The sequence below is a fragment of the Hippocampus guttulatus genome, chromosome 2 (genome assembly GCF_054856545.1).
Source record: "Hippocampus guttulatus isolate MCC_2025c chromosome 2, RoL_Hgut_1.0, whole genome shotgun sequence".
Lineage (NCBI taxonomy): Eukaryota > Metazoa > Chordata > Actinopteri > Syngnathiformes > Syngnathidae > Hippocampus > Hippocampus guttulatus.
Genome location: NC_141262.1, coordinates 30771971 through 30796025, shown reverse-complemented (window position 1 = coordinate 30796025; position 24055 = coordinate 30771971). Strand labels below are relative to the sequence as shown.

At 42.8% G+C, this 24055-nt stretch overlaps 1 protein-coding gene across 1 annotated transcript; it reads right to left on the bottom strand.

Moving 5' to 3' along the window:
- Positions 1–16969: 16969 nt before the first annotated feature.
- LOC147209555 (uncharacterized) lies at positions 16970–24055 on the bottom strand. Its single transcript, XM_086132011.1, has 3 exons — positions 23872–24055; positions 17902–18063; positions 16970–17786 (listed from the first exon to the last, which is right to left on the bottom strand). Exons 1-3 carry the CDS (start codon positions 24053–24055, stop codon positions 17083–17085), a joined length of 1050 nt encoding a protein of 349 aa, XP_085988137.1. The 3' UTR covers positions 16970–17082.

Below are 24055 nucleotides of genomic sequence, written 5' to 3'. Positions count from 1 at the left end.
TTCCCAGTCTGTCTTGTGGAAACGAAAGCAGTGACGTTATCGAAGAAACAAAGTGAGTCGGCAGGCAGCAGCAGAGTGTGATGTGTGCTGGCCAATGGCAGCCCGGGATCATGAGCCTGGCTCCTGTGAAAAGTTGCGTTCAAAGAAAACAAGTCTGATGAATGCATTAAGACGCTCTTTGAGAGTTCGTCTCAAAAGGAAAAGGCCATCTGAGCTTGCGAGGTTGTCTGACACAAGAACAACAAGCCATCATCGTCTTATATTTACGTTGCTGTGGCGCAAATGTTCTGGTTTCTGTCCTCAGGCTCATTCCTAATCCTAAATGCGCCTGATAATTTATAGATTGGGAACATAAAGCAGGCTGTTTTATAGTTGCAAGGACAGCAGCTTTCATTCAGATTGCCCCTGTTTGATTTGACTTGAGCAGACTATCTGTGTGCGTGTGTGCGCGCGCGCCCAAGGACGCATTAAGGCCTGTTCCAAACCACCTAATTTAATTATGTTTATTAGGTGCAGTATGAAACCACCACTACTCCGTTGTCTTACCCGTTCCGGAAACATATAATTTAACTGCCATATATCTTTTGGTTTCATGCTTGGTCTGTTGCCTGGTGGGTCTGTTGGTGTTTTTACGTCCCTACTCCAACAAACCATTCTTACGCCGATTGTTATCCGTAGTCTTCTAATGTGCTTACCTGATTAAAAGGTTCAGCCTGCTTCATAATTAGATCTGTCTCTTCCTTCTTATTATTTATAATAATGTTTTATTATGTTTTCACCAGCTCCTCCGCCTTGAGGTTGACTGAGCATGCCGATGGTTTAATATTGTGACACATATAGATCACAGTCTCCAATAGATTTTTGTAAAAGGTAACGTGAGGCTTCAAATGCTTTTGTGGCATCTTATCCATTTCTTAAGGCATTGCTGGGAAGGCTGCAAAGAGAACGCCGTCGTTCATGGCAGGCACACTCTATCATGAACTGCCATTGGCTTAATACGAGTAGTAATGTGTCACCCCTTGTATCACGTTATCCTGACAGCCGTTTCCAACACTCGAGTGTTCGACACCAATTTTTTCGGAAGCATCGTACCCATGCGCTTGCCCCAGGCATCCACCGCTTTGTACGCCACTGCTTGTGGCTGGTTGAAGAACACAGCAAACTATTAGGGTTAAAAATTGGATCTATAAACGTAGGCATACAAAGTAAAGGTATAAATAGTTTCTGAGGTTGCCCCAGAAAGATCTCAACTGGCAACTCAGAGCAGCACGGTCAAAACGCAAAGAGCGGGCAGAGCAAGCCCTGTCCAATTCAAACACAAAGAGGTTGTGGGACTCAATTCACACCATGACGAACATGGACACTAGGAAGAAGCCCCTGTCGGCCCATGATGAGAAAGCGAGGGCAAGGGAACTAACTACATGATTTCAACATGCGCTTTGAAGTTGACACTTCCAAAGAGTGTAATGAATTGCTCTGCAGTATGATTCTAACAATTGAATTGAAGACAACGTTATTGTCAAATGTGCTGTATTATATGCAGCACAGATGAACAGGGTGTTAATCGACTCAGCTAGTGTTACCCGGGTTTTTAAAATCACTGCGTGTAAACCAGAGATGTGTTCCTCGAGCCGGTCCTTGGCCTCGAGGACCGGCTCGAGGACCGAGGGGTGGTCCTTGGTCTCGGGAGTCAAGTCCTTGGCCTTGGCCTCGGATGGCCGGTCCTCGGACACAATGAGGGATTAGAGCCTCGAATCCCTTGTATAAGGACCGCAATAATCATGAACGAATCTAATAAATTCCATCCAAGGAAACCCATATTGATGGATAAATTCTGCCGCTTTAAGAGGGGCGGGTCTGCCACTGACAGATAACAGTTGGCGCAACGGATAGAGAGCGGCATCACAGTTAGTTTCAATCACGGTTTGTTGCGTTCACGATCGGCAGTTTAAATAGCGTGTAAAGCCTTTCTGTAACAGTGGTGTCTTCTATTTAGTTATTTTTGCACAGTCGTCACATTTGTGCGGTCGCACTAGAATGTTTGTTTGAACCAAGTAACTTGCGTTACAGCTGGAGTCAATATTGTCGGCAGTTCACTTCTGGGTTTGGCCGTTGGGATTTGGAGTCCTTTTGCTCGATTCCAGTTATGTTTGCTGAATGCTTTCTCATGTTTGGAATAATGAATATTGATAATACATAGTTTAAAATCATGGTTGATTGAATTATTTATTATGATTATTGTGAAGTTGAAGGTATTAATTAATGTAGTATTAGTGGTAGTGGTAATAATAGTCGTACTCAGAGAATGGTTCGAGATTCAGCCATCTCGTTACCTCTGCGTCCCGCGTCCTAGACGCATCATTTTCCCACGGGACGCACAGTTCCAAACAATGTGCGTTTTTGGGACGCAAGGAAATTTCTCAGTCAAAACAAACAAACAAACAAAAAAACTACGGCAAGCCTGAGGATTTCACAGGAACAATCGTTACCGGTAGCGTGTCGTTTCCGTGGCGTCATTTTCACGGTACCGAAAAATAGTTTAATTATAAAAGTCACCGCACTTGAATTGACTGTGTGATCCATGCGATTTCACTGCGCCTGTATGTGTGTTTGTGATGTGGTGTGTGAGTGTGTTTCTTCTAATTTACTTTCGTTTTGTTTTGTTTTCAGGGGGGGGGGGGGGGGGGACACAACAGATGACGTTATGTGCGCATGCGGGTTGTTATTTTAGTCCGCAAACTGAGGAATCGCGCGGATGAAAGTTTGAGATGGCGGCGAAAAAAACTCACCAGGGTCTACTAATTACATTATTTAAGAAATGGGAATGCTTGTCTGATTTTTCGTATGAATCGTCCAAAGGGCGTATCACTAAACTCACCTGTGACATATGCACAGAACGCGAGAGCGAAATACGACGCGAGGCACGATTACGAGGCAAGTTGGTCATTAGATTTGTAGGCTAATCGCTGTGAAAAATATTATGAAACAGTATTGGTTATTCTATGATTTACTGGTTGTAGCATGGTAACTTTATGAATAAAACATTCGTCACAAGGTGTAGTAATGCTAATGTTAACTGTTGGTAGAACGAATGATGACGTGTGTTAAATTCTTTCGTCAAATTGAAAAATGGGTTCCTATGATGAACGTTTACGGAACCCAACATTTGTTATCGTGGTTTCCCATTGGGTAATCCGACGAAACCGAAAAACGGTTACCATGAATTTCCGAAATCCTCAGGCCTGCTCCTGAATTATTTAAATTTTTGCAGCATTTGTTTATCATTGTATGTATATGTTGTTGTTTGTGTTATTATCATATGCAATTGAATAAGTAGACCCTTTCAGAATTCGAAATTTGGGACTCTCTCAATCCATAATGGCACTCATACTTTTCTGATCAGCGAGTCCCTGGGACTCGCTGCCGGTAAACTGTAAAATTATCACTGAGAGATTACCGCTTTTTCTGGAGTCAGTGATTGACTTGTATGCAAAGCCATTTCTCAAGTTGTGTTCCGTGCCACGTCATGCCCGTTGAGTGTTGATTTACTTCATATTAAGAAACTACTGCACTAAAACATTCATTCATAAATGTATACCATATGATTTTATTTTTTTTTTCTCAGTATAAATAACACGTAACCTGACTGTTCTACTCTTTGAATAAAAACACTTCATTCAAGCGTTAGGGAGTGCAAAGGGTTATGATGGAGGGGTGTTGCAAATCATGAAGACCTGCCAAGTGGTATGATAGCATTGTTTACATGTCCTCGGCTAGGCCTCAGTTTCAAAATCAGTCCTTGGTCCTTGGCCTTGGCCTCGGAGGCAAGTCCTTGGTCCTTGGCCTTGGCCTCGGAAAATTTCTCAAGTCCTCGGTCCTTGTCCTCGGAAAATTTCTCAAGTCCTTGGCCTTGGCCTTGCCCCGGAAAATTTTCCAAGTCCTTGGCCTTGGCCTTGGCCTCGGAGTCAAGTCCTTGGCCTTGGCCTTGGCCTCGGGTTGCCGGTCCTTGGACACAACACTGGTGTAAACAAGGCCACTGGACCAGACAACATGTCCGCTTATTTAGTAAAAACATTCGCTGAGGAACTAACACCGGCCTGGCATCCTCTCTTCCAGCTGTCAATAGACACAGAAGTGCCAAGTGCCAAGAAATCAATGACAATTCCGGTCCAAGTGGCCCTAACCTCCAATGTAATGAAAGGGTTGGAGAAGATCATTGTCGAGAAACTACGCAGTGAGGTGGAAGCTTTGATGGATGAATATCAATTTGCCTTCACTAAAAACTGTGGTACGAGTGATGCCGTGTCTCCTATCCTGCACTTTCTTTTGAGACATCTTGAGAGTAGGGGGGCATATCCCAGACTGCTATTTGTGGACCTCAGCTCAGCCTTTACTTCAATCCGTCCAGACATATTGCTGAAGAAGCTGGTTCGGTTGAATGCCAACCCATTTCTTATTAGGTGGTACCACTCCTTCTTATCAAAAAGGCCACAGCGTGTGAGATTTAACACTGTATTGTCAGATGAGGTCATGAGCAGCACGGGATGACCCCAAACCAATTGGAGACCACAGCCCCATCTTTATAAATGGCACGAACATCAGGCAGGTCTCCTCTTACCAATACTTGGGGATTTATATAGATTGTGGCCTTAACTGGCAGACACATGTATCAAAGGTCTGTTCGAAGATCCATCAGCGCCTTCATTTTTTGCGACGTCTCAGGATATTTGGAGTTGGCAAAAGCATTCTGTTGATCTTTTATAGAGCAACCATTGAGTCAGTCCTGCGCTTCGGAATAACCAGTTGGTTTGGGAACCTAACTGTTAAGTCTAAGGCTCAGATAACCAGCTTGGTTAAGACAGCAGGGACGGTAATCGGGCAGCCCCCACCCCCTGCTCCCCAGGACATACAGTATATGTGCAGTCCGTTATTCAACAGGCCAACAACATTCTAGACAATTCTTCTCATGTGCCCAATTTGAGCTCCTAAACTCAGGAAAGAGGTATAGGACTCTTTTCTGCAAATTAAACCGGTATAAAAACTCATTCATACCGCAGGCTATCATCTTAATCAATGAACAATTAGAGGGAGGCAGACAGACAAGCGGAAGTTCGTGAGCGTGGTGGGGATGGGGGAGGGGGGGGGTGCAAATGACTCTAATGCAGTGTCCAATGTGTGTAGAGTATATACTGTCTTGTCTTGTATGTAATTGTCTTAATTATGTTGTGCTGTGGATGTGTATGTTTTTTGCTCAATGTTTGTAGCAGCACAGAGGGACTGTCCTCCGACACAAGTTTCTCCTGCAGGAGACCTAATAAAAAGTCAAATCAAATGAATCAAATATGTATTTGTCAATATGTAAAAAGTAAATAGCATTTTGATTGACTACTAAAGCGAGGCTAATGGTGAAATGTAAATACAACAAATAAGAAAAGAATCACCACTACTGTATCATTTGCGGTAATATTAACTGTGCAATTGCTTTACATTTGAAACAATGTTAGGTTCACAATTCCAGTGTTGTAAAGCGAGCTGGTCTCGAGCCACAACCTGAGTCCAAGACTGGCTCCAACAAGTAGCCCGGAAAGAATGCTAGCATCGAGAGATAAAGAGAAAAAAAAAATCCCTCCGGCTTTCCACATGGAGAAGGCCCGCTGTAGCCTCCAGATAAGGTCATCAGGAACTGATTTTACTGATGTACACAGACTCGACCGAGTTGTCAAAGGCTCCCATTCACCAGCCGGTGATATCACATCTGCGTCATCCAACTTGGAGAAAGAGACGTCACATGACAGAACGGAGCTTGCCGGCCTCTTTGTGTGCTTTTATCACATGCACTTTAAGAAAAATGAAAATAAAATCGTTTTTATTTCTCGTGTGTTATTATGTTGCTCTGAAACTCTCCTTTGTGTGGTCAAAGTCATACATTTGCAAAGGTCGAGATGATTTCCATCACATGATCAAAAATTCAGTGGACTGCTGATTATAACGCCACTGAGGTTACGATTCGGAATTCTGCCTTAGATTTTGGGGAAGAGTTTTCCTCTGAATTTGCATAAAGCTTTTTTTGGGTGGGTGGGGGGGGGTTATGTTTTTTCTTTGCACTATCCCTGTTCTAAGTGGATTCAGTCAATGGTCATAGAAAACAAATATTAAATGTTCATCATCATTTCTTCAAGAATTCATTGTTTGTAAAAGAGTAAGATAAAAAAGAGCGTAGCAGCGGGCCCCACTCTGAGCGGTTGCCTTTTAACAATAATCTGGATTAATAATTCAACATCGGGATTCAGTGCCCATCCCTATCGATGAGGGAATCAGAATCGTTGTAATTGTATCAAATTCCCATCCCACTTGTTTGACAGTTAAAGATGCCAACATCTTTTAAAACATGGCCAGTAATGGTTTCCGATAGCAACAGTTTGACCTTGAAAGTGATTATTCACGTCCATATTTCTTTCCATTATTTCCTGACAGAAAAAAACCAGCCCTGGAAGAGGTTGCTTTTGTCTTTCATGGTTCCGCTATAATCGTTGTGTCATAGATACCAACACCAAATGATGTCTGACTGACAGAACTTTTGTTCTGTTCCTAACAGGCCTTTTTGGTTGATGGTTTAATTGAATGAATGGTCACCATTATGGCAAAACAATGATTGAATCACAGTCCAATTTAATCCCTGGCAGGAAAAGATGATATGGCCCAGGGAGAAAACTCACGGCACCACTTGCAATCTGCCAGCAAGGAGTGTGCCTTGGGGTGAAGATGAAGCAGGAACCGGATCAGGATAGGTCATAATTCTCCAGAGTGCCTGTACTTTCCAGACACAATCACAGCACCGCTAAGTGTGTGGCAGCTATTTGAGCCCAAAGTGTATCTGTGCTGTGTATTGCCATGACACTTCGAAGGCGCTTGACAAAAGGAGCAAAAACAGCTTGCTTATGTGCTTTTTTCTGGAAGATGTCACTACAGCTGCATTGAGTACACTAAACCCTCTCCCCCATAGACCCGATTAATTGAGGAGATTAAATTAGTTTGAGAAAATTACGACTGATGCTCACACAGTGCAGAACCCTCAAAGGATGCATGCGCTTTTCTCACTGAGCACCGGAGGGTTGCACAGTGCGTAATTTTTGCATTTGTAGATGTTTTGCGGTGTCACATCTTACATCGCCGCTAAGTGGACGCCATTACTTAGATTTATCAATGATGATTTGCTGCCCTCTGAGCTATCTTCCCTTCAATAAAATTATTCATTCATTCATTCATTCATTTTCCGAACCGCTTTATCCTCACTGGGGCCGCGGGGGCTGCTGGAGCCTACCCCAGCTGTCTTCGAGCAGGAGGCGGGGGACACCCTGAATCGGTTGCCAGCCAATTGCAGGGCACACACAGATGAAGAACCATCTGCCCTCACACTCACACCTTGGGACAATTTAGAGTGTTCCATTAACCTGCCATGCATGTTTTTGGAATGTGGGAGGAAACCGGAGGACCCCGAGAAAACCCACGCAGGCCCGGGGAGAACATGCAAACTCCACACAGGGAGGCCGGAGCTGGAATTGAACCTGTGCACTGTAAAGTCGACGTGCTAACCACTGGACCACCGGGCGGCCCTCAGTAAAATTAAAAAAATATTAACCTTAATGGAAGGCATTGGAGGAGGCCCGGTGTCAGTGCGTCTGCTTCACAGTGCAGAGGAGTAGGGTCCGATTCCGGCTCCGGGTTCCCTGTGTGGAGTTTGCATGTTCTCCCCATGCCTGTAAGGGTTTTTCTCCGGGTACTCCGGTTTCCTCCCACATTCCAAAAACATGCATGGCATGTTAATGGAACACTCTAAATTGTCCCACGGTGTGAGTGTGAGGGCAGATGGTTCTTCATCTGTGTGTGCCCTGCAATTGGCTAGCAACCGGTTCAGGGTGTTGTCCCCCGCCTGCTGCCCGAAGACGGCTGCGATAAGCTCCAGCACGCCCCGCGACCCTTGTGAGGATGAGCGGATCAGAAATATGGATGGTTGGATGGAAGGCATTGGATATTTGCCTGACGACTTTTCTTGAAATGTCATCATGATACACTCCGGTCCACAGATACAGGCTAACATGTACGTGTTGAATTCCAGCTACAGTGCTATGAAAAAAATCAGGTCGACGCAACTTTCATGACAGAGGGGGTAGGCCACAATTTTTCCAGAAAGTAAAATCCGTTTGACTTCAGCCACAGGTACTTTCACTCAACCGGCAGGTAAGAGTTCCCTTCCCTGCTCGTTGAGTGGAAGCGCCTGTGGCTTAAGTGATGATCTCAAACATTTAAGTAGGGAAACCTGCAAAAAAGTCGGCATTTGAAAAGAGGGTAAATCCTTTTTCATGGCACTGTAACTACTTAGCGTTCACTGCCAGAAATGAGGGGCAGAGTTATACATCACTGCCAATGACACCGTTCAGCATGTTGTACACAACGCCCACATTTCCAGGTGATTTAAAGGCAGAAAAAAAGATGTGCTAATTTGTCTCACACAACACAGCCCTCAGCTTGTAATGAGTGTGTCACGCCACCCCACCAACCAAATACATTTTGATGTACTCTCCGGCTTCTTAAATCAGTCTCACTGTCTTCCACTCAGGACAAATTAAACCGTAGAAGCTTTTTAAAGGCCTGGAATGATGTTAAGGAACAGGTAATGATCATGTTACCAGGGTATTTATTGATCGTGTCTACCGTGATGCAATCATCTAATGGTACTGTGGAGATTGCGACCTGCGAGGCTGTAATATTCTCGATACATGCCGTGTACGAATGAAGTTTATGTTGCTTCAAATATGGCCTGGAATGCTCGGATGCGTATAACCCCAGCGACCCAGGATATGTCTTCATGCAGGCTTGCATAACGTATACCAATAAGAGAGCTAACAAAGTCACTCTTTTCATGTTAAAATACTTTTTGAAGTGATTCTGAAGGAGCATGTAGAAAAACCCATGTATGAACATCATCAGACACTCATTAACCTTTCTAAGAGAAAAATGCACCGATGACTCATTCTGTCATTGACAGTATGGTACTTAGTTTTCTCCAGTCATCAATTTGTCTTTGTGGGATCTGTCTGCATATGAGCCGGTGATGGAATATATGGACAGTCAAGAGTCAAGACACTATTATTTGGATTAAGATGGTCAAACGTCATGCTGTGCTTACTTGGGAAGATTTAACATGAAGTGGAACCTGCAAAATCCAGAATATGGCTTCCAATTTTCATCAGTCCATTCTCAATCGCGCTTGACCTCATTAAGGGCCATATACTCCCGTGTGCTTTCGTCAGAAAAGGCACACTGCCGGGCACTTTTTTGATGTGCAGGCGGGGCGGCAGGGGGACCGTACACTCTCACTGACTCATACCTGTCAACCTCGGTTTATCGCTGCCCTTATAAATGATTACGATTCCCCTTACAAAGCAACAAAAACCCATACAACGGCTTTCCGCGCCTGCGCACATCATGCTTTATCAATCCGACCGTACGCAGCGATGAAAAAAAATATACGATTGAGGATTACTTTTGCTGGTTTGCCGTGACAATCGTAGCGATCGACGACGGCATTGTCGTTGGCTACCAGCAGGTGAGACGATCTGGATTTGAGCCAAAATTGTCTTTGTGAGATCGGTTCACAATTGGTTTTTTTCCCCCGTATAAAAGTTGTAATACGCTGTACATGATTTGAAATGATAAAAAAACGTATAAAATACAGGGAAAACGTACAAGTTGACAGGTATGCTGACTGCCCGACGGCTCGATGTGTCCCTACTACGTGACAGTGACAAATGTAATTTAATATATGATCATGTAAGCTTTTGTTAAATTGTTAATTATGATCATTTTATGTTTGAACATTACAGTATTGTCTTTGATGTTAAAGTTACCTAAATTATATTCTCTTTAATAATTTCTTAACCATGCTTATGTTGAGAGCGTCTGATTGGCTGAAGGAAACAGGAAGTGTTTTCGTAGCCGGAAAAAGGAGTTGTGTTCTCGAACGTGCTGCGGTGCAGAAGCCTGTTTTTTTTCTCCCTTTCACTAAAACTGCATTCAAAGGATTCCATCTCTCCTTTTGCCGTTCGTAAAGTAGAGCTATCCACTAAAAACAACGAACCCCTCAGTGTTATGCTTCGGTCTGGTTACGTTTGGTTTTGATTCCTCATGTGCCCTTTTTTCGCCACCTGTTCTCATTATCAGTGTCCCTTATGTGTAACCAATTCCCTCCCTCAACCCTGTGTGTCTTGTCCAGGTGTTTCTCGTTGTCTCGTCACTTTGCTTGTATTTAGTTCCCTGAGTTTCTGTCAGTGTTCGTAGGGTCATTGCGAGCTGTGAGTATGTGAGCATACGTGTGCGCTTGGCATGTTTTGTTTCCTGTTTTTGTTTTGTTTGATACTTGTGATTTCCAGGCATTTTTTGAGTACTTCGACTTGGTGTTTTTTCCATTGTAATCCTGTGTGTATTTTTTTGTTAAATACATTTTGGTCAATCCACCCTGCTCCTCCCTGCTTTTTGGGGTCCTACAACTACCATCACACAAAACGTGACACTCAACTTACAATCGTGAATGTTGAGAAAAAGGATCAGCACCAGCTGACTTTTTTTCTTCCCCTTTGAAGAGCATTTCCACATGTTGGTGGGGCTTGAAAAGCACCAATCACAAACTACATTCACGAGTCATCGGAATAATGGGTGGTAAATTATAGATTTTTGGGGGGTATTTGATGCGCCACATGCGCAAGTGTGTTTCTTGGCAACCTGATCAACTCTGTTTTCACCGCCTCTCAAGCATGAGCACGCTCTTCTGATTAAATTGCTTTGATATCTTTTTTGAAAAAAATGAATGCAAAAACACAGTCCTTCAGTGTCGACTGGAGATGAGCCGTGCACACGTCGCTAGCGATAACTTCCACAACGCAAGTTTGGACGGGTACACACATAAAGTCAATCGGCATGTTTTTGTCCTGATTTTGTTCCTTCCCGAGAAAGCGTGTCGAGCACCCGACAATCTTATGCCTTATAAGATTGTCCTATGTGATTCTCCTTATGTGTGTAGTGTGTTAAGAGTAGATTTGTACCGATGATGTGGTCCAAAACGAGTCAGGGCCAAACAATCTTAACGAATGAATGTGTTTGATTATGTATGGCCAATAGTTTTCATGTGTGTGTGGGGCAAGCCGACATCTCCCGAGTCATTTGACTCCGCAGACTGTGACCACAAAATACCCAAACAAAGGCACCCTGACTGACGATCCGTGAAACAGCGCTAAATAAACCAAATGTGCCCTATCCGGTATCGTTTTTTTTTTGTATTAACGCACGTTCCCTAGATGCCGAAGGCATTTTTTTCCTTGGGTCGCTTCCTACTCGGCTATCATTCTACGACCGCGCAAAGTATTGGCAATCATAAATTTAATAGCTTTAACATTAATCATTGTTGGACAAACCATTTTTTTTTTCTACATCGGGGAATAACGATCACTGTTAACCCACCCCACGTCACAGGATAGTTTTTTATTTTTTTTTAGAGACATCCATTAACTCATTGAATACCACCCCTTTTCACTGGAGCAACCCCCTCAATCCCTCACATTTTACTGAATTTTGACCGATTTGCAAGGCCCACAGAATTTTCTGTTCTATGGCTATATATACATGCAACCTGTCAAAAGAAAGGCGAGACTCTCTTCTTTCAGCAGAAAAAAAGTTTGTTTCTATCTTTCTCCGTTCGTTGGCAATCAGCATTAGAAAACTGCTAAGTTTGATGGGAAAGGCCGATTTTCTGCAGAAATCCGGAGAAAATGAGCTTTTTGTAAAAGCATGCATTTCAAGCATCATTTCAAGTTTTACACTATTTTTTGCTTTTGTGGCAGCTCAAATACCTCAACAATGTGTTCCTCCTACAAATGAACATTACAAATAATGTTTTTGTAGCAAAATAATTTATTTGCACACAACAAAACTATTGAACTATGAAGAAAACTGCAGCTGTGGAGAAGATGGTTTTTGGCTTCCATCCAGTTTGTCACCATCGATTCATCCCACCACGTCCAGATGCACGACCTATAAATTATAGAACCATAAAAAGTTGCAAATATATCTTGCTGCAGAGTGAGGTACAATAATTTTATTTACCTTTCTTTCCACCACCAAAGCGAGGAGTCGTCATCTTTTGGCTTCTGGTTGGACAATCTGTAATGTATAGAAGTATGTACAATTACCACACTTTTATTTTTCTATTTTTTTTATCGTTGCTTTCCACTTACATTTCAACATCTCTCACACACACACATACATGCTCGCACACTGCTATTTACACCATTCATTCCACGTTGCTCAGCATCCAATTTGAAATGAAATGGAATATGAATTTAACACGAGTGGTTTTAGCAGAGCTGAGCGGACCAAATGTGTCCTGTTTTTTTTTTGTTTGTTTTTTGAAAACCTATGGCGACATGCAAGTCAGCGCATATTTTCATCCACATCTACGAGACGCATCAACCGTACATAAATGATTAGTGTTACTGGCAACTTCATAGTATAGCGGGGAATGTAGCGGTACATAAAAGTGACTGAGGAGGCATAAGAAGTGATGAAGTTTTGAATGGGAACTTGCAAGCTAGTCAGCAGTTACCTCGTCGTTCCAGCGGCTCTGGCGAGGACTCTCAGCTGCTTTCCGTTACGTCCGAAGGCACATATTCGTCCGACATCGGGATCCAAATCGCTCTCCAATTCATCGTTTTCGCCGTCGTCTTTACGAGACGATTCCAACGAATCGCTGACGTGTGCCCGGCGTCGGCCATGCGAAGCAATGCAGCCTCTTTGCCATCATCGCTGGAAGTCGCCGGGGAGACGATTTGTGGGCGACGCGGGGCATCGGGAGGCACAAAATGCTCTGCCAAGCGATGATCGCTGACGTGGAGCAAGTTCATCTTCATCAGATGAACTCGAAACTCGGCGTGAGCTATGCGGGCTGCGTGTAGCACGCCATGTTTGTGCAGGCCGACGTTCGTTTGACGGGTGCCGCTTTCGATTAGTGACCGAAGGGTCATTTTCTCTTCCACACAAACACCATCTCCTTTGTTGTTTTGTTTCGAGGACGCTTTTATACCAAAAAAAAAATCATTTTTAGTTAGTTATTTCCTTTTCTCCATCGTTGCTAGTTGCTAATGTTCCAATCCACTATCCCCTCCTTCACTGTACGCCCTTTCTACTCCTTCTGCGGCGTGATCCTGGTTGATTTTTGCCACCCGATGGCCATTTTTTTGCTATTTAACATTGCCGTCAAGCCTAATCCTGTGGTGAGAAGTTGCATTGGACTCTCTTGCACCCTCCCCCATGAAAACACGTGATTGACGTATTAATACGTCATGGGGAGGGAACGGCTATGCGCAAATTGACGTATTTATACGTCAAAGGGTGTAAATGAGTTAAGTGGGCCCTTGTTCAGTTGAATCCCAAGGGCGGGACATTTTTGCCCTGATTGTCTCTGCATTTGCGCCTTGGTTAAGTGTAGTTTTCTCATACATTTGTGTTCATGTAATTTGGAACTACTGAGTTCAACGTGTGTATTGTGGGAACATAATGTGCAATATGAATCCACCCCCTATCATTCATTTATTGTTGAAGGCAAGAAAAAAAAGGAACCAGTCAAACACTGACACGAAACATTCTGTTCGGATACAGTATGATATATGACCCCCATGGACAGACAACATTCCAATGGAATGAAGAAATGCCTGGTACAAACATGTGTTGAGTGGACATCCAGAATGACCCCAGCTACTGGAGCTCAAGCACATTGGACTGGAGAACATTGAAATTTAGTGGTGTTCACTAAAGCCATGAAGAACTTAAAATTATGAAAGTCGATTCACTGAGTGTAAACATGGCAGTTTATTGGTATACAGCTGCGCCTCAAATTATTCATGCCCTTCAAAATATGACTGTCATGGAAAGGAACCGCTAAAACAACACATGTAGCAGTACTACAAATACTGCTACTGGTTACTCTAAAATGGTTCAATGATTTGTTGTTTACGATGATACTAATGCAGCGTGTTATACCGGAGACAAATTCCTTGTGTGTTCTACATACTTGGCCAATAAAGATGATTCTGATTCTGATTCTGATGTTGATGCCCTTTCCCTGATGAAAGGTTTTAGGCAAATGGCTCTTGAGCCTCAACGCCACACTCTACAGTTGTTCCTTTTTTGTCTCATATTTTTTTACAGGATTTGCAAATCAACTAATAAAACCAGTCCTTTACCCAGTTATAGCAATTTTCTTGACACTAACGACTAATCTCAAGCATGACGTTTCTCAATTTAGTAATCTGACTACCGTTACTTTGCAAGATGACAATTCATGATGGTATAGCAATTAACATTCATGACAATCCGCTCACAGAAAAGGTAGCGAACACTTAACATTCATAATCGAGTGCCAGTGCCATCAGATACCTCTTGAGGGTGACATTTGAGCACACTCGACTAGGAGTCACATATTTTTCAATCCCGGCCTACCTGCCCCCCCCCCCCCTCCCACACCCCCACGCGTATATGTGGAACAATACTAATAAATAACACATAAGAAAATAAAGGAGGAGACCCCATTCCTCGATAATGACTTACAGCAAACAACTTGACATTTTAGAACACATTAGGAAAGGGGAACTCCAGCGCTCACAAATTGAAGTGAAGCATTCTGGGCCTTCAGAATCAAAACTTTCATCTGGGTGAGTGACGTATGACCCGTGTCATCCCTTGACCACATTAAAAAGTAACAATGGAGGAAGCAGAACAATTTGTATGTTTTCAAGCTGGAAATATAGACACTATTTTCCGCTTGTGTCAGTCAGCCAAAGAAATTATTCAAGTATATTGCACATTCTGTGCTGTAGACAAAGTCTTATCTAGCTTCAAGAACCCCACCAGTATGTCAAATTGAAAAAAACTAATTATTTTCACAATTTAAAAAAACATAGGGTCGTAACACATTCCAGATTCATCCTGTCTTTCTGGAATTGGATTTAAGCAGCAAAATCGACACATTTTTGTCCATATCAGAGGGCGGCCATTTTGCCACTTTCTGACCTCACAGTTGTTCGGGGCTAAAGACCAATCGCTGCTCACCTGTTTTCGTCAAGTGGCAAAATGGCCATCCCGTGAGATGGACAAAAACGGGTGTATTTTATTGCCGAGTTCATATTCCACATGGCAATCAGAATGCTGTGTTTAGACCAGTGGGGCTGCATAGAACATATTCTTGTCAAGAAAATCTTTGGGTTAACTTCCTCTTGAAAGAGAAAGGACCCACAGGGACCGTACCAGGTCCCGAAATGTAACGATGACATTATAAATGTTAAGTTTGCCATGGAAATAATAATAGATAAATGTCAGATTAAAACAAACTTGCCTTCAAAAAACATTGTTACAAAGTGAAGTCTAGAAAGACTTAAATTTGTTTGTTTTATAAAAACAAGTAGCCGTTCATGTTAAGTGAAATCCATGAAAATAATTGCTAATGTTATGACAAAAAAGGTTTATCTTCTTAATTTGGAAAGAAACTATTAATAAACATTGCTGTTAAAAAAATTCTGCCAATTAAAATGCAGCTGTCCGATTACTGTAAACATTTTGAAAATTATAAAAATGAACATACGTGTTTTTCATAGGACAGTGACGATACAAAACAAGTCTTCTTCTCTGCTCCATTTACGGTACATGTTTGACAGTGGCTCATCCTATCGATTATTCCGCGTGTCAAAGTGTTTTACATCATTTTCACTGCTCTCAAAGCGTCATTTCAGCAAGCATTGAAGTCAACAAGCCACTAAATGGAGTATAGCATGAGTCAAGTCGGACACATTATTTCAAACTGAAGAATTCATTTCACAAATATTTTCAAAACAATGGCTCCACTGAGAATTTGACTCCAATTACATGCAAATCAATGACCCGAGCCTAAAGTTGGAAATGATAAGATAATGTTGTTGACATTCTTCTCACGTCACATGCCACTTGGGTAACACAGCGTGGAGAAAATACATCACGCATTCATGGCTGTCTGTCAGCAGCTATCATGAACCGCTCGACCTCTTGGCTGAGCACGGCTCACTTCACATTGCTCATACTTTCATGCTGGTAATGCCGCAAATTAGCTGGTATAATGCTAGTCGGGCTGGCCCCAAGTATTTTGTTGGCCTTTAATGAGATTTTATATATGGCTCCAACACACTTACAGCAGAACCGCCATACCACGCACAATGCTCATCATAGCTAGACGACAGTTAACGCAAACTAGCTAACATTAGCCCATTTCGTCAAAGGAAAATTGTTCCAGTCCAAAGTATCATTTAGCAGGTACAACACGGCCTAAAACAGGGGTGCCCAGCATGCACACTACTTATAAATTCAATTACAAGTCAAAATTATCCACTTCATTTATCTATTTAAAAATATGCTTACTATTACCGGTACTTCTATGTACAATATATATTGGTGTCCCTTCCATAACTGCGTGAACCCTGCATGCACAATACAAGTACCGGTAATGTACATTTGTCTGCCCTTACTTGACTCTGTTGACTTGCACTAAAGGGAATCAGCCAGGGATGGAGTCCGAACAGAAGCTGCTGATAGCCAGCTTTGCGCGCACCCTTCCCAATGACCGTCAGTCATGTTGGAACAGTGCTTGGACTTCATGTTTTTATCAATGGCCCAAATATGTCAATGGCCCAAAGATGCCGCTTCACTGTCCACATTTCCCTTCTTCGGCCTGCCAGCCAGCGTCCCGGGCGTGAGGCACCGTTAAGACAGTCACCTCAGTCCATCTAATCACCAACACCACACCAACTGGCAGCCTAGACGCATGCCACATCTCCTGCTTCCAGAATCAGAATCAGAATCAGAATCATCTTTATTGGCCAAGTATGTAGAACACACAAGGAATTTGTCTCCGGTATAACACGCTGCATTAGTATCATCGTAAACAACAAATCATTGAACCATTTTAGAGTAACCAGTAGCAGTATTTGTAGTACAAGAAGAGTGACTACGTCAGTGACTGTTTAAGGAGTTAATGGCTAGAGGGAAGAAGCTGTTTAAGTGTCTACTGGATTTGGTGCGCATGGATCTGTAGCGTCTGCCTGAGGGGAGTAGCTGGAAAAGGTGGTGGGCAGGGTGCGGGGGATCCAGGCGGATTTTCCGTGCCCTTGTCTTGATTCTTGCAGTGTGCAAGTCCTCAAGAGTGGGTAGGGCGGTGCCAACGATTTTTTCCGCCGTCCTAACTGTCCGTTGAAGTCGGATTTTGTCCTTTTTTGTGGCGGCCCCAAACCAAACCGTGATGGAAGAACACAGGATTGATTCGATGACTGCCGTGTAGAACTGTCGTAGCACCTCCTGTGGCAGGCCATGCTTGCTCAGCAGTCTCAGGAAGTACATCCTCTGCCGGGCCCTTTTCAGGATGGAGATGGTGTTGACTTCCCACTTCATGTCCTGGGAGACTGTGATTCCCAGGAACTTGAAGGTCTCGACGGTTGACACAGGGCAGTTGGATAGTGTGAGGGGCAACTGTGGAGAAGAATGTTTCCTGAAGTCCACGATCATCTCTACAGTCTTGAGCGTGTTCAGCCCGAGGTTGTGTCGGCTGCACCAGAGCTCCAGCTGCTCCACTTGTTGGCGGTACGCAGACTCGTCGCCGTCTTTGATGAGACCGATGACCGTGGTGTCGTCTGCGAACTTTATGAGTTTGACAGCTGGATCTGTTGAGGTGCAATCGTTTGTGTAGAGAGAGAAGAGCAGTGGAGAGAGGACACATCCCTGTGGGGCTCCAGTGCTGGTGGTGCGTATTGATGATGTTGTTGCTCCCAGTCTCACCTGTTGTGTCCGTCCCATCAGGAAGCTGAGGATCCACTGGCAGATCGTAGGGGACACACCGAGGTGGAGAAGTTTGGGGGTGAGGAGTTCCGGGATGATGGTGTTGAACGCAGAGCTGAAATCCACAAACAGAATCCTTGCATAGGTCCCTGTGCTGTCGAGCTGCTCGAGGATGTAGTGCAGACCTATGTTGACTGCGTCTTCCACAGACCTGTTTGCCCGGTAGGCAAACTGGAGAGGGTCCAGCAGGGGTCCGGTGACGTTCTTTAGGTGGTTCAGCACAAGGCGTTCAAAGGACTTCATGACCACAGACGTCAGGGCGACAGGCCTATAGTCGTTCAGTTCCGATGTTGCCGATTTCTTCCACCTGGTTGCCCCACCACTGAGCCCACTGAAAAAAAACCAACAAAAAACTAATTTTATTCTCATCCTGTATGGAAATACTCCTTACGTGGTCCCCGAATCATTTTTGTACTTTATTAAGTTCATAGTAGACAGAACGAAATGGAAACTACTAGTTTATCCAGTTTTACCATCTCCTTGGCCGTCTTTTAAGTTAAGTTAAGATAACCTTTATTTGTCCCACACTGGGGAAATTTGCAGTCTACAGCAGCAAAAACTAACTTTCTAAAAACAGTCTACTTCTTTGAAGATAATTGCTCAACGAGTGCAAAAACAAAGAACTATGTAGTACTGAAGTGCGGAGAAACCACCAGTTTTTTTTTTTAAACACCATTTTATATTTCCTGATTTTTTTTTTGGGGGGGGCATAACTAAACAGTGCCTATTGACATAATTGGGTGTCGAGGATGATCAAGTGGCCCCTCCTCCATCGTTTAAGAACTTGAGCTGCCCAGTGACGTAGCGGAGTGAGCAGTCGACAGTCACATCATGGCCTTGGCACTTATTTTATGATGATAGTCCATGATAACCAATCAGTTTTGAAGGGGACCCTCACATGATTTTTCTTTGCGTCAGAGTCCCTTGCTCCATAGTGAACGCTTTTGTTGATTGCAATGTGATTCAGAGTTGAATGGAAGTGGAAATGAAAACAACAAATGAAACAACAGGAAGAGAATTTGTGAAAGTGGGGGTTGTTTTTTTTTTTTTTTTACTAATACTCGTGATCTCAGCAGGAGCCCTTTTCAGCAGGACAAACCCCCCAGTATCTGACTGCGCTTGTAAAAGTTAAAACATGCACCCCCCCCCGAAATTAAATGTCAACATCAATGTGTAGATTGTTTTTGCGTATCACTGATAAATGTCATGCCACATTAGGGTCGATGTTCAACTGGAGATGGCTCCAGGAGAGGCTAATTAATATTCCTCTCACATGGGCAACACTTTTTCTTAAAAACATTGTGGGCAAGTCCTATTAAACTTAAAAAAAGGGACTCTCTGGCAAAAACAAAAACTCAGCTCCTTCAGCATAAACCCACATCTTTTTAATACATCAATTTCTCTTATTATTATAATTTATTTTTGCTTTTTGGGCATCTAGGTTCTCATGATTCTGCCTTTGTACAGCAGGACAATCAATTTGAAATAAATTAGGATTTGATTGAGAATAGGCTGTCAGCTCGAAGGTTTCTGCCTTTGCATTCTTTTGGAAGTAAAATCAATTTTTTTGCTTTTGTTAGAGTCTCAAGCGTATTCCAAGATTCAATGTGAATGTATATTTCGCGGCCACTTTCGTTATTTGGTTAAAAATTCTAATACTTAGTCACTGTCTGGAGTCTGGACATGAAAAAAAACCGTAAGGTTTCCTTCCTCGATATGCTTGGATGGGCCGTCATTGCCTGAACAGGCTTTCTTGCTGCTCGCTCGTGTTTCTTCTCTTTCTGTCTTCGGTAAATGAAAAGTGGTGGATGCTCTTTTGGTTTGATATTGCTTCTGTCAGTTGTCACATCACTAATAAACAGAACACAATTCTTTAGATTTGTAGACAAATGTAAGTTCTTTTCCTATTCTGGGCTGTTGCCCATTGTCTGTAAAAGAGCTCGTCACATTCGCCTTTGGCATCCATGTCCAGAGTGTTAATTCCTTCTCGTAGAGCAGTGGTCCTTAACCTTTTTAGAGGTACCGAACCCAACCATTGAATATGCACATTCACCGAACCCTTCATGAGTGAAAAATAAATATATACCTGTATATTTTTTGCAAATTCAAGATATTTTAAAAAACGCATTTATTAAAAACTGAAAAAAAGTAAACACAATTTCAAGAGATAAATATATATATATATATATATATATATATATATATTGTACGTCTGCTATCATGACAGTCACACGTCCCGCAGCATTGATTGGACAAGCAATGTCATGTGATCATCTGCAGCCAGTGATGGCCAAGCGGGCGTGTCATAACTAATTTACATGTTGAGTTGTGTGTGTCTTACCCTCCATGAGTCCGACTCACTGAACCCTTGGGGTTCGATCGAATCCAGGTGAAGAACCACTGTCGTAGAGGATATGACTGAACCATTTACCAAGCTTTGAGTGGGCCGAGATGTTGAAATCTCCCAACTCAAGGGTGATTGTAAACAAACAATGTACTTTTTCTTACAGCCGTTTGTTCGTCTGTTGGCAAGTAACCTCACATTTCGATAATTATCAAAGGAAAGAATGGTTCAAATCGCCTGTCATATTTAGCCAGATCCATGTTGTAGAAAAGTTACTCGTGGTTGCAGCATAATCAACAAAAAGTATTTTTTTAAAATAGCCGGGCTAAAAAAATATCACAGTTAAAATGCTATAAAAGTACAAAAAGTATAGCATGATGCAAAAAGGATTCATGGTGGAATCTCCTGTTGATGTCCATTTACTTCAAAAGGTTTCCAGCGCTTTACCCTTGACATAATTTGCATATGATTGTTGTAATTACGAAAGAATAAATGAAACTTCAAAAGCAATGGTTGCTAATATGGGTTGGATTGAACCCCTTGGGGTTTGTTGACTCAGTCTTGGGAAGAAAAAAAAAGTCATTTTCTTAATTACCAAGGTTCTGGTGACGACAGGATTTAGAACCTGCTCAACACTTCAACTTGAAAGACTACACATTTGAATAACACTCCTGGATGAAGGAAAAAAAAACCCATCATCTGTCCAACTACTTCTAAACTTAAGTGTAAGTGGATGTGTGAGTGTGTCTAACACTTCACAGGCAAACTTGCGACCTTTGTCATCACTCGATGTTTTTCACTCACTAAGATGACATCCATCCATCGTTTTCTATACTGCTTACCGTGTTCATTGTCTTTAGCTTTAGCCTATCCTAGATAACTTCTGGCAGAAGGCAGACTACACCCAATCCTTTCCAGCCTGGTGACTTGTCATGTTTCCCGAGGGTAACTGTTTTCATATCATGTGTACTCTTTAGGTTTTCCTGTCCAGCTGTTCTCGGCAGCCATGCTCCTTTTTGACTACCAATCAGCTCCCTTCCTCCAGCAACTCGCGTCTTGTCCCGGTGTGCCTCGTTGGTTAGTCAGTTTGCTTTAGTTCCATGTTTGTACTACTTCAGCTTTGTGTATATCAGGGGTCGGGAACCTATGGTTCTTTTGATGATTGCATCTGGCTCGCAGATAAAACAAAATATTCTCGCTTGTTTAATACATCCATCGACTTTTCACTGGTCGTGTCCTGCAGTTGGAAGGGGAAATTTTAATTGGATGATACTGTCCTACGTTGGCCGTTGCTGTGACAACAGGTAAACGCCCCCTTTTGAATCAGCCCGCTCAGTCATTAGCTCAAAGCTAATCCTTCGATGAATAAGATGGCGAAAAGAAAAAAAGATGACGAGTATGGTACACTTCACGACGAATGGACCGAAGGATTCACCTTTGCGGAGGGAACAGGTCCTGCGGTGTGTCTAATTTGCAATGACAAAATACCATCGATGAAGTGGTCGAATGTAAAGCGGCATGCTATGTTCGCATCAAAACACACTACGAGAGAGAGCAGAAAGCAAGCATGCAAGCTACTGAGCAGGGTCCAAGCTAGCCACCAGCAGCAACTCCGCGTATGGACCCGGCAAACTGACTATAATCCCACTAGTTTTGCTGGATCTTTCGCAATCGTGAGGAACGGAAAACCATTCACATTAATGGTGAGTATTAAAACAAACTTATTGAAAAGAATACATTCAGAAGTGTATTAATCTGACATTTTGTTGAATTCACTTTTAAAATACAGTTTGTGTGTGTGTGTGTGTGTGTGTGTGTGTGTGTGTGTGTGTGTGTGTGTATATATATATATATATATATATATATATATATATCTTTCAGGCTCTCACTGAAATACATTTCCAAATATTTTGCTTTTGTGGCTCTCTTAGTCAAAAAGGTTCCCGACCCCTGGGGTATATGATATACAGCAAGGGTGTCCAAACGTTTTGCAAAGGGGGCCAGATTTGGTAAAGTGAAAATATGCAAGGGCCGACTATTGAGCCTGACATTCTTTGAACCATTAAGATTAAATACAAAGGAACTATTTTATGATTATATATATATGTATTTATTGCAAATGGCAGACTTCATTTTTTCCAAACAAAATCACAGACCACAAAAAAATGAAAAAAAATACACACTTGGGGAGATTACAGACATCCAAGTAATTTGCAGAATTACGTATTATTCACTATTAAATGCTCACTGTAAAATAAATTCAAGACAGTGATCACTGCATACTCAAAACTGGTTTTTACCATCACAAAAAAACAATTAACTGAGATTTAATAATTTATTCAAGGAATAAATAAACATCTCAGGAATAATACAATACAATACATGCTGATTTATATAGCGCTTTCACAACAGCGGCAGCTGTAACAAAGCGCTTAACAAAACAGTTAACATAAAGTAAAATAATAAACACAACACATAACATAAAACACGGACAGTCGTGCAGTCCTAACCACTTTTCCGTCACACGCTTTGTTGTTTGAAGCAGTTTGAGATGAAAGAGGACAGAATCAAAGTGTCCTTTAACCAGTGGATCAGAGACGTCATGCTCAAAATGTGCACACGTCGGCTACAAGCTAAGTTTCAAAGTCAACAAGAAGCTGTAGCATCCATTGATGAAAAAAGAGATTGGTTCACTTCTCCTGTCCCATGGAAATCCATTTCAATTCCAAGCGGCAGCTCTCGGTTCCAAATACGCATCGGCGCTCTGCGCCAACGCTCCTCTCTCCTCATCCTCAACTTCAGCAGCCATCCATCCAGCCACACCAACGCCGACTGTCCCACAGCGCCGACATATTCACTGAACAAAATGGGGTTGTGAAAAATGCTGCCCATTACAGGCGCAAAAAACACAAGCGCCCCAGATCTGTCCAGCACCGATGGACAATGGCGCCGACATTCCTCCCAATCAAAATCGGTGCTGGTACAGGCGTGCTGCCGAGAAGGCGCAACCACCAAGCACAGATACTTCTCCTTTGACGAATGTCGTGGCCAAAAAACGCTGAAAACAGTCCATATCAGGTCCACACGATGAAACAACAAACAACATCTGACAAAACAAAAGACAAAAACACCAAAAAAGAACAAAAACGCAAGGCTCTTGAAGAGCACTTGCCGGAGGCTGCCTACTCGGGCGCCATCTTGGAACAAATAAATAAATAAATAAATAAACATAAAAAAGAATAAATAAACATCTTGCCTGCACTAATGTGAAGGGTGAAACTGAGACCTGGACTGCAGTATGTAGTCCAGGTCTGGCTCAAGAACAGTGGTTTTGATGCGCAAGACGTCACGCAGGTGAGAGTCACTTAGTCTCGTCCTCACGTGGCTCTTGTTCATGTTCATAACGGAGAATATCATACTTGTGAAAATCATACTTGTGTCTTCTCGCACAAGTATGTGGAGCCAAACAAGCGCAGCATTTTCTTAGCAAATGTTCGCATTGCTTGGAACCTGCCTTCATCCAGTTGGGCGGTAGAAGTCGACAAGAGGGAGCTGTTGGTGCCGACCGCGACACTCGGCGTCACACTGCAGCTCAATGAGCTCCAGCTGCAGGTGGTCTGGAGCGTCATCAGGGTCCACAGAGAAAGGAGAGGAAAAAAGCATCATCTCCTTTTCAATAGCTGCAAAGTCCCGAAAGCGCTGTTGAAACTCCTCAGCCAGAGAGGAGATGTCTGCTGCGTACTTTGCCAT

Excerpts from the sequence above, each read along its gene's own strand:
- LOC147209555 (XM_086132011.1), bottom strand. The coding sequence starts at position 24,055 with ATGGCAAAGTACGCAGCAGACATCTCCTCTCTGGCTGAGGAGTTTCAA. Across the intron at positions 18,064-23,871 it reads GTGTGACGCCGAGTGTCGCG|CTCGACAGCACAGGGACCTA; the intron begins GTCGGCACCAAC and ends ATCCTCGAGCAG. Across the intron at positions 17,787-17,901 it reads TGATGGGACGGACACAACAG|ATCCAGCTGTCAAACTCATA; the intron begins GTGAGACTGGGA and ends GCACCTCAACAG.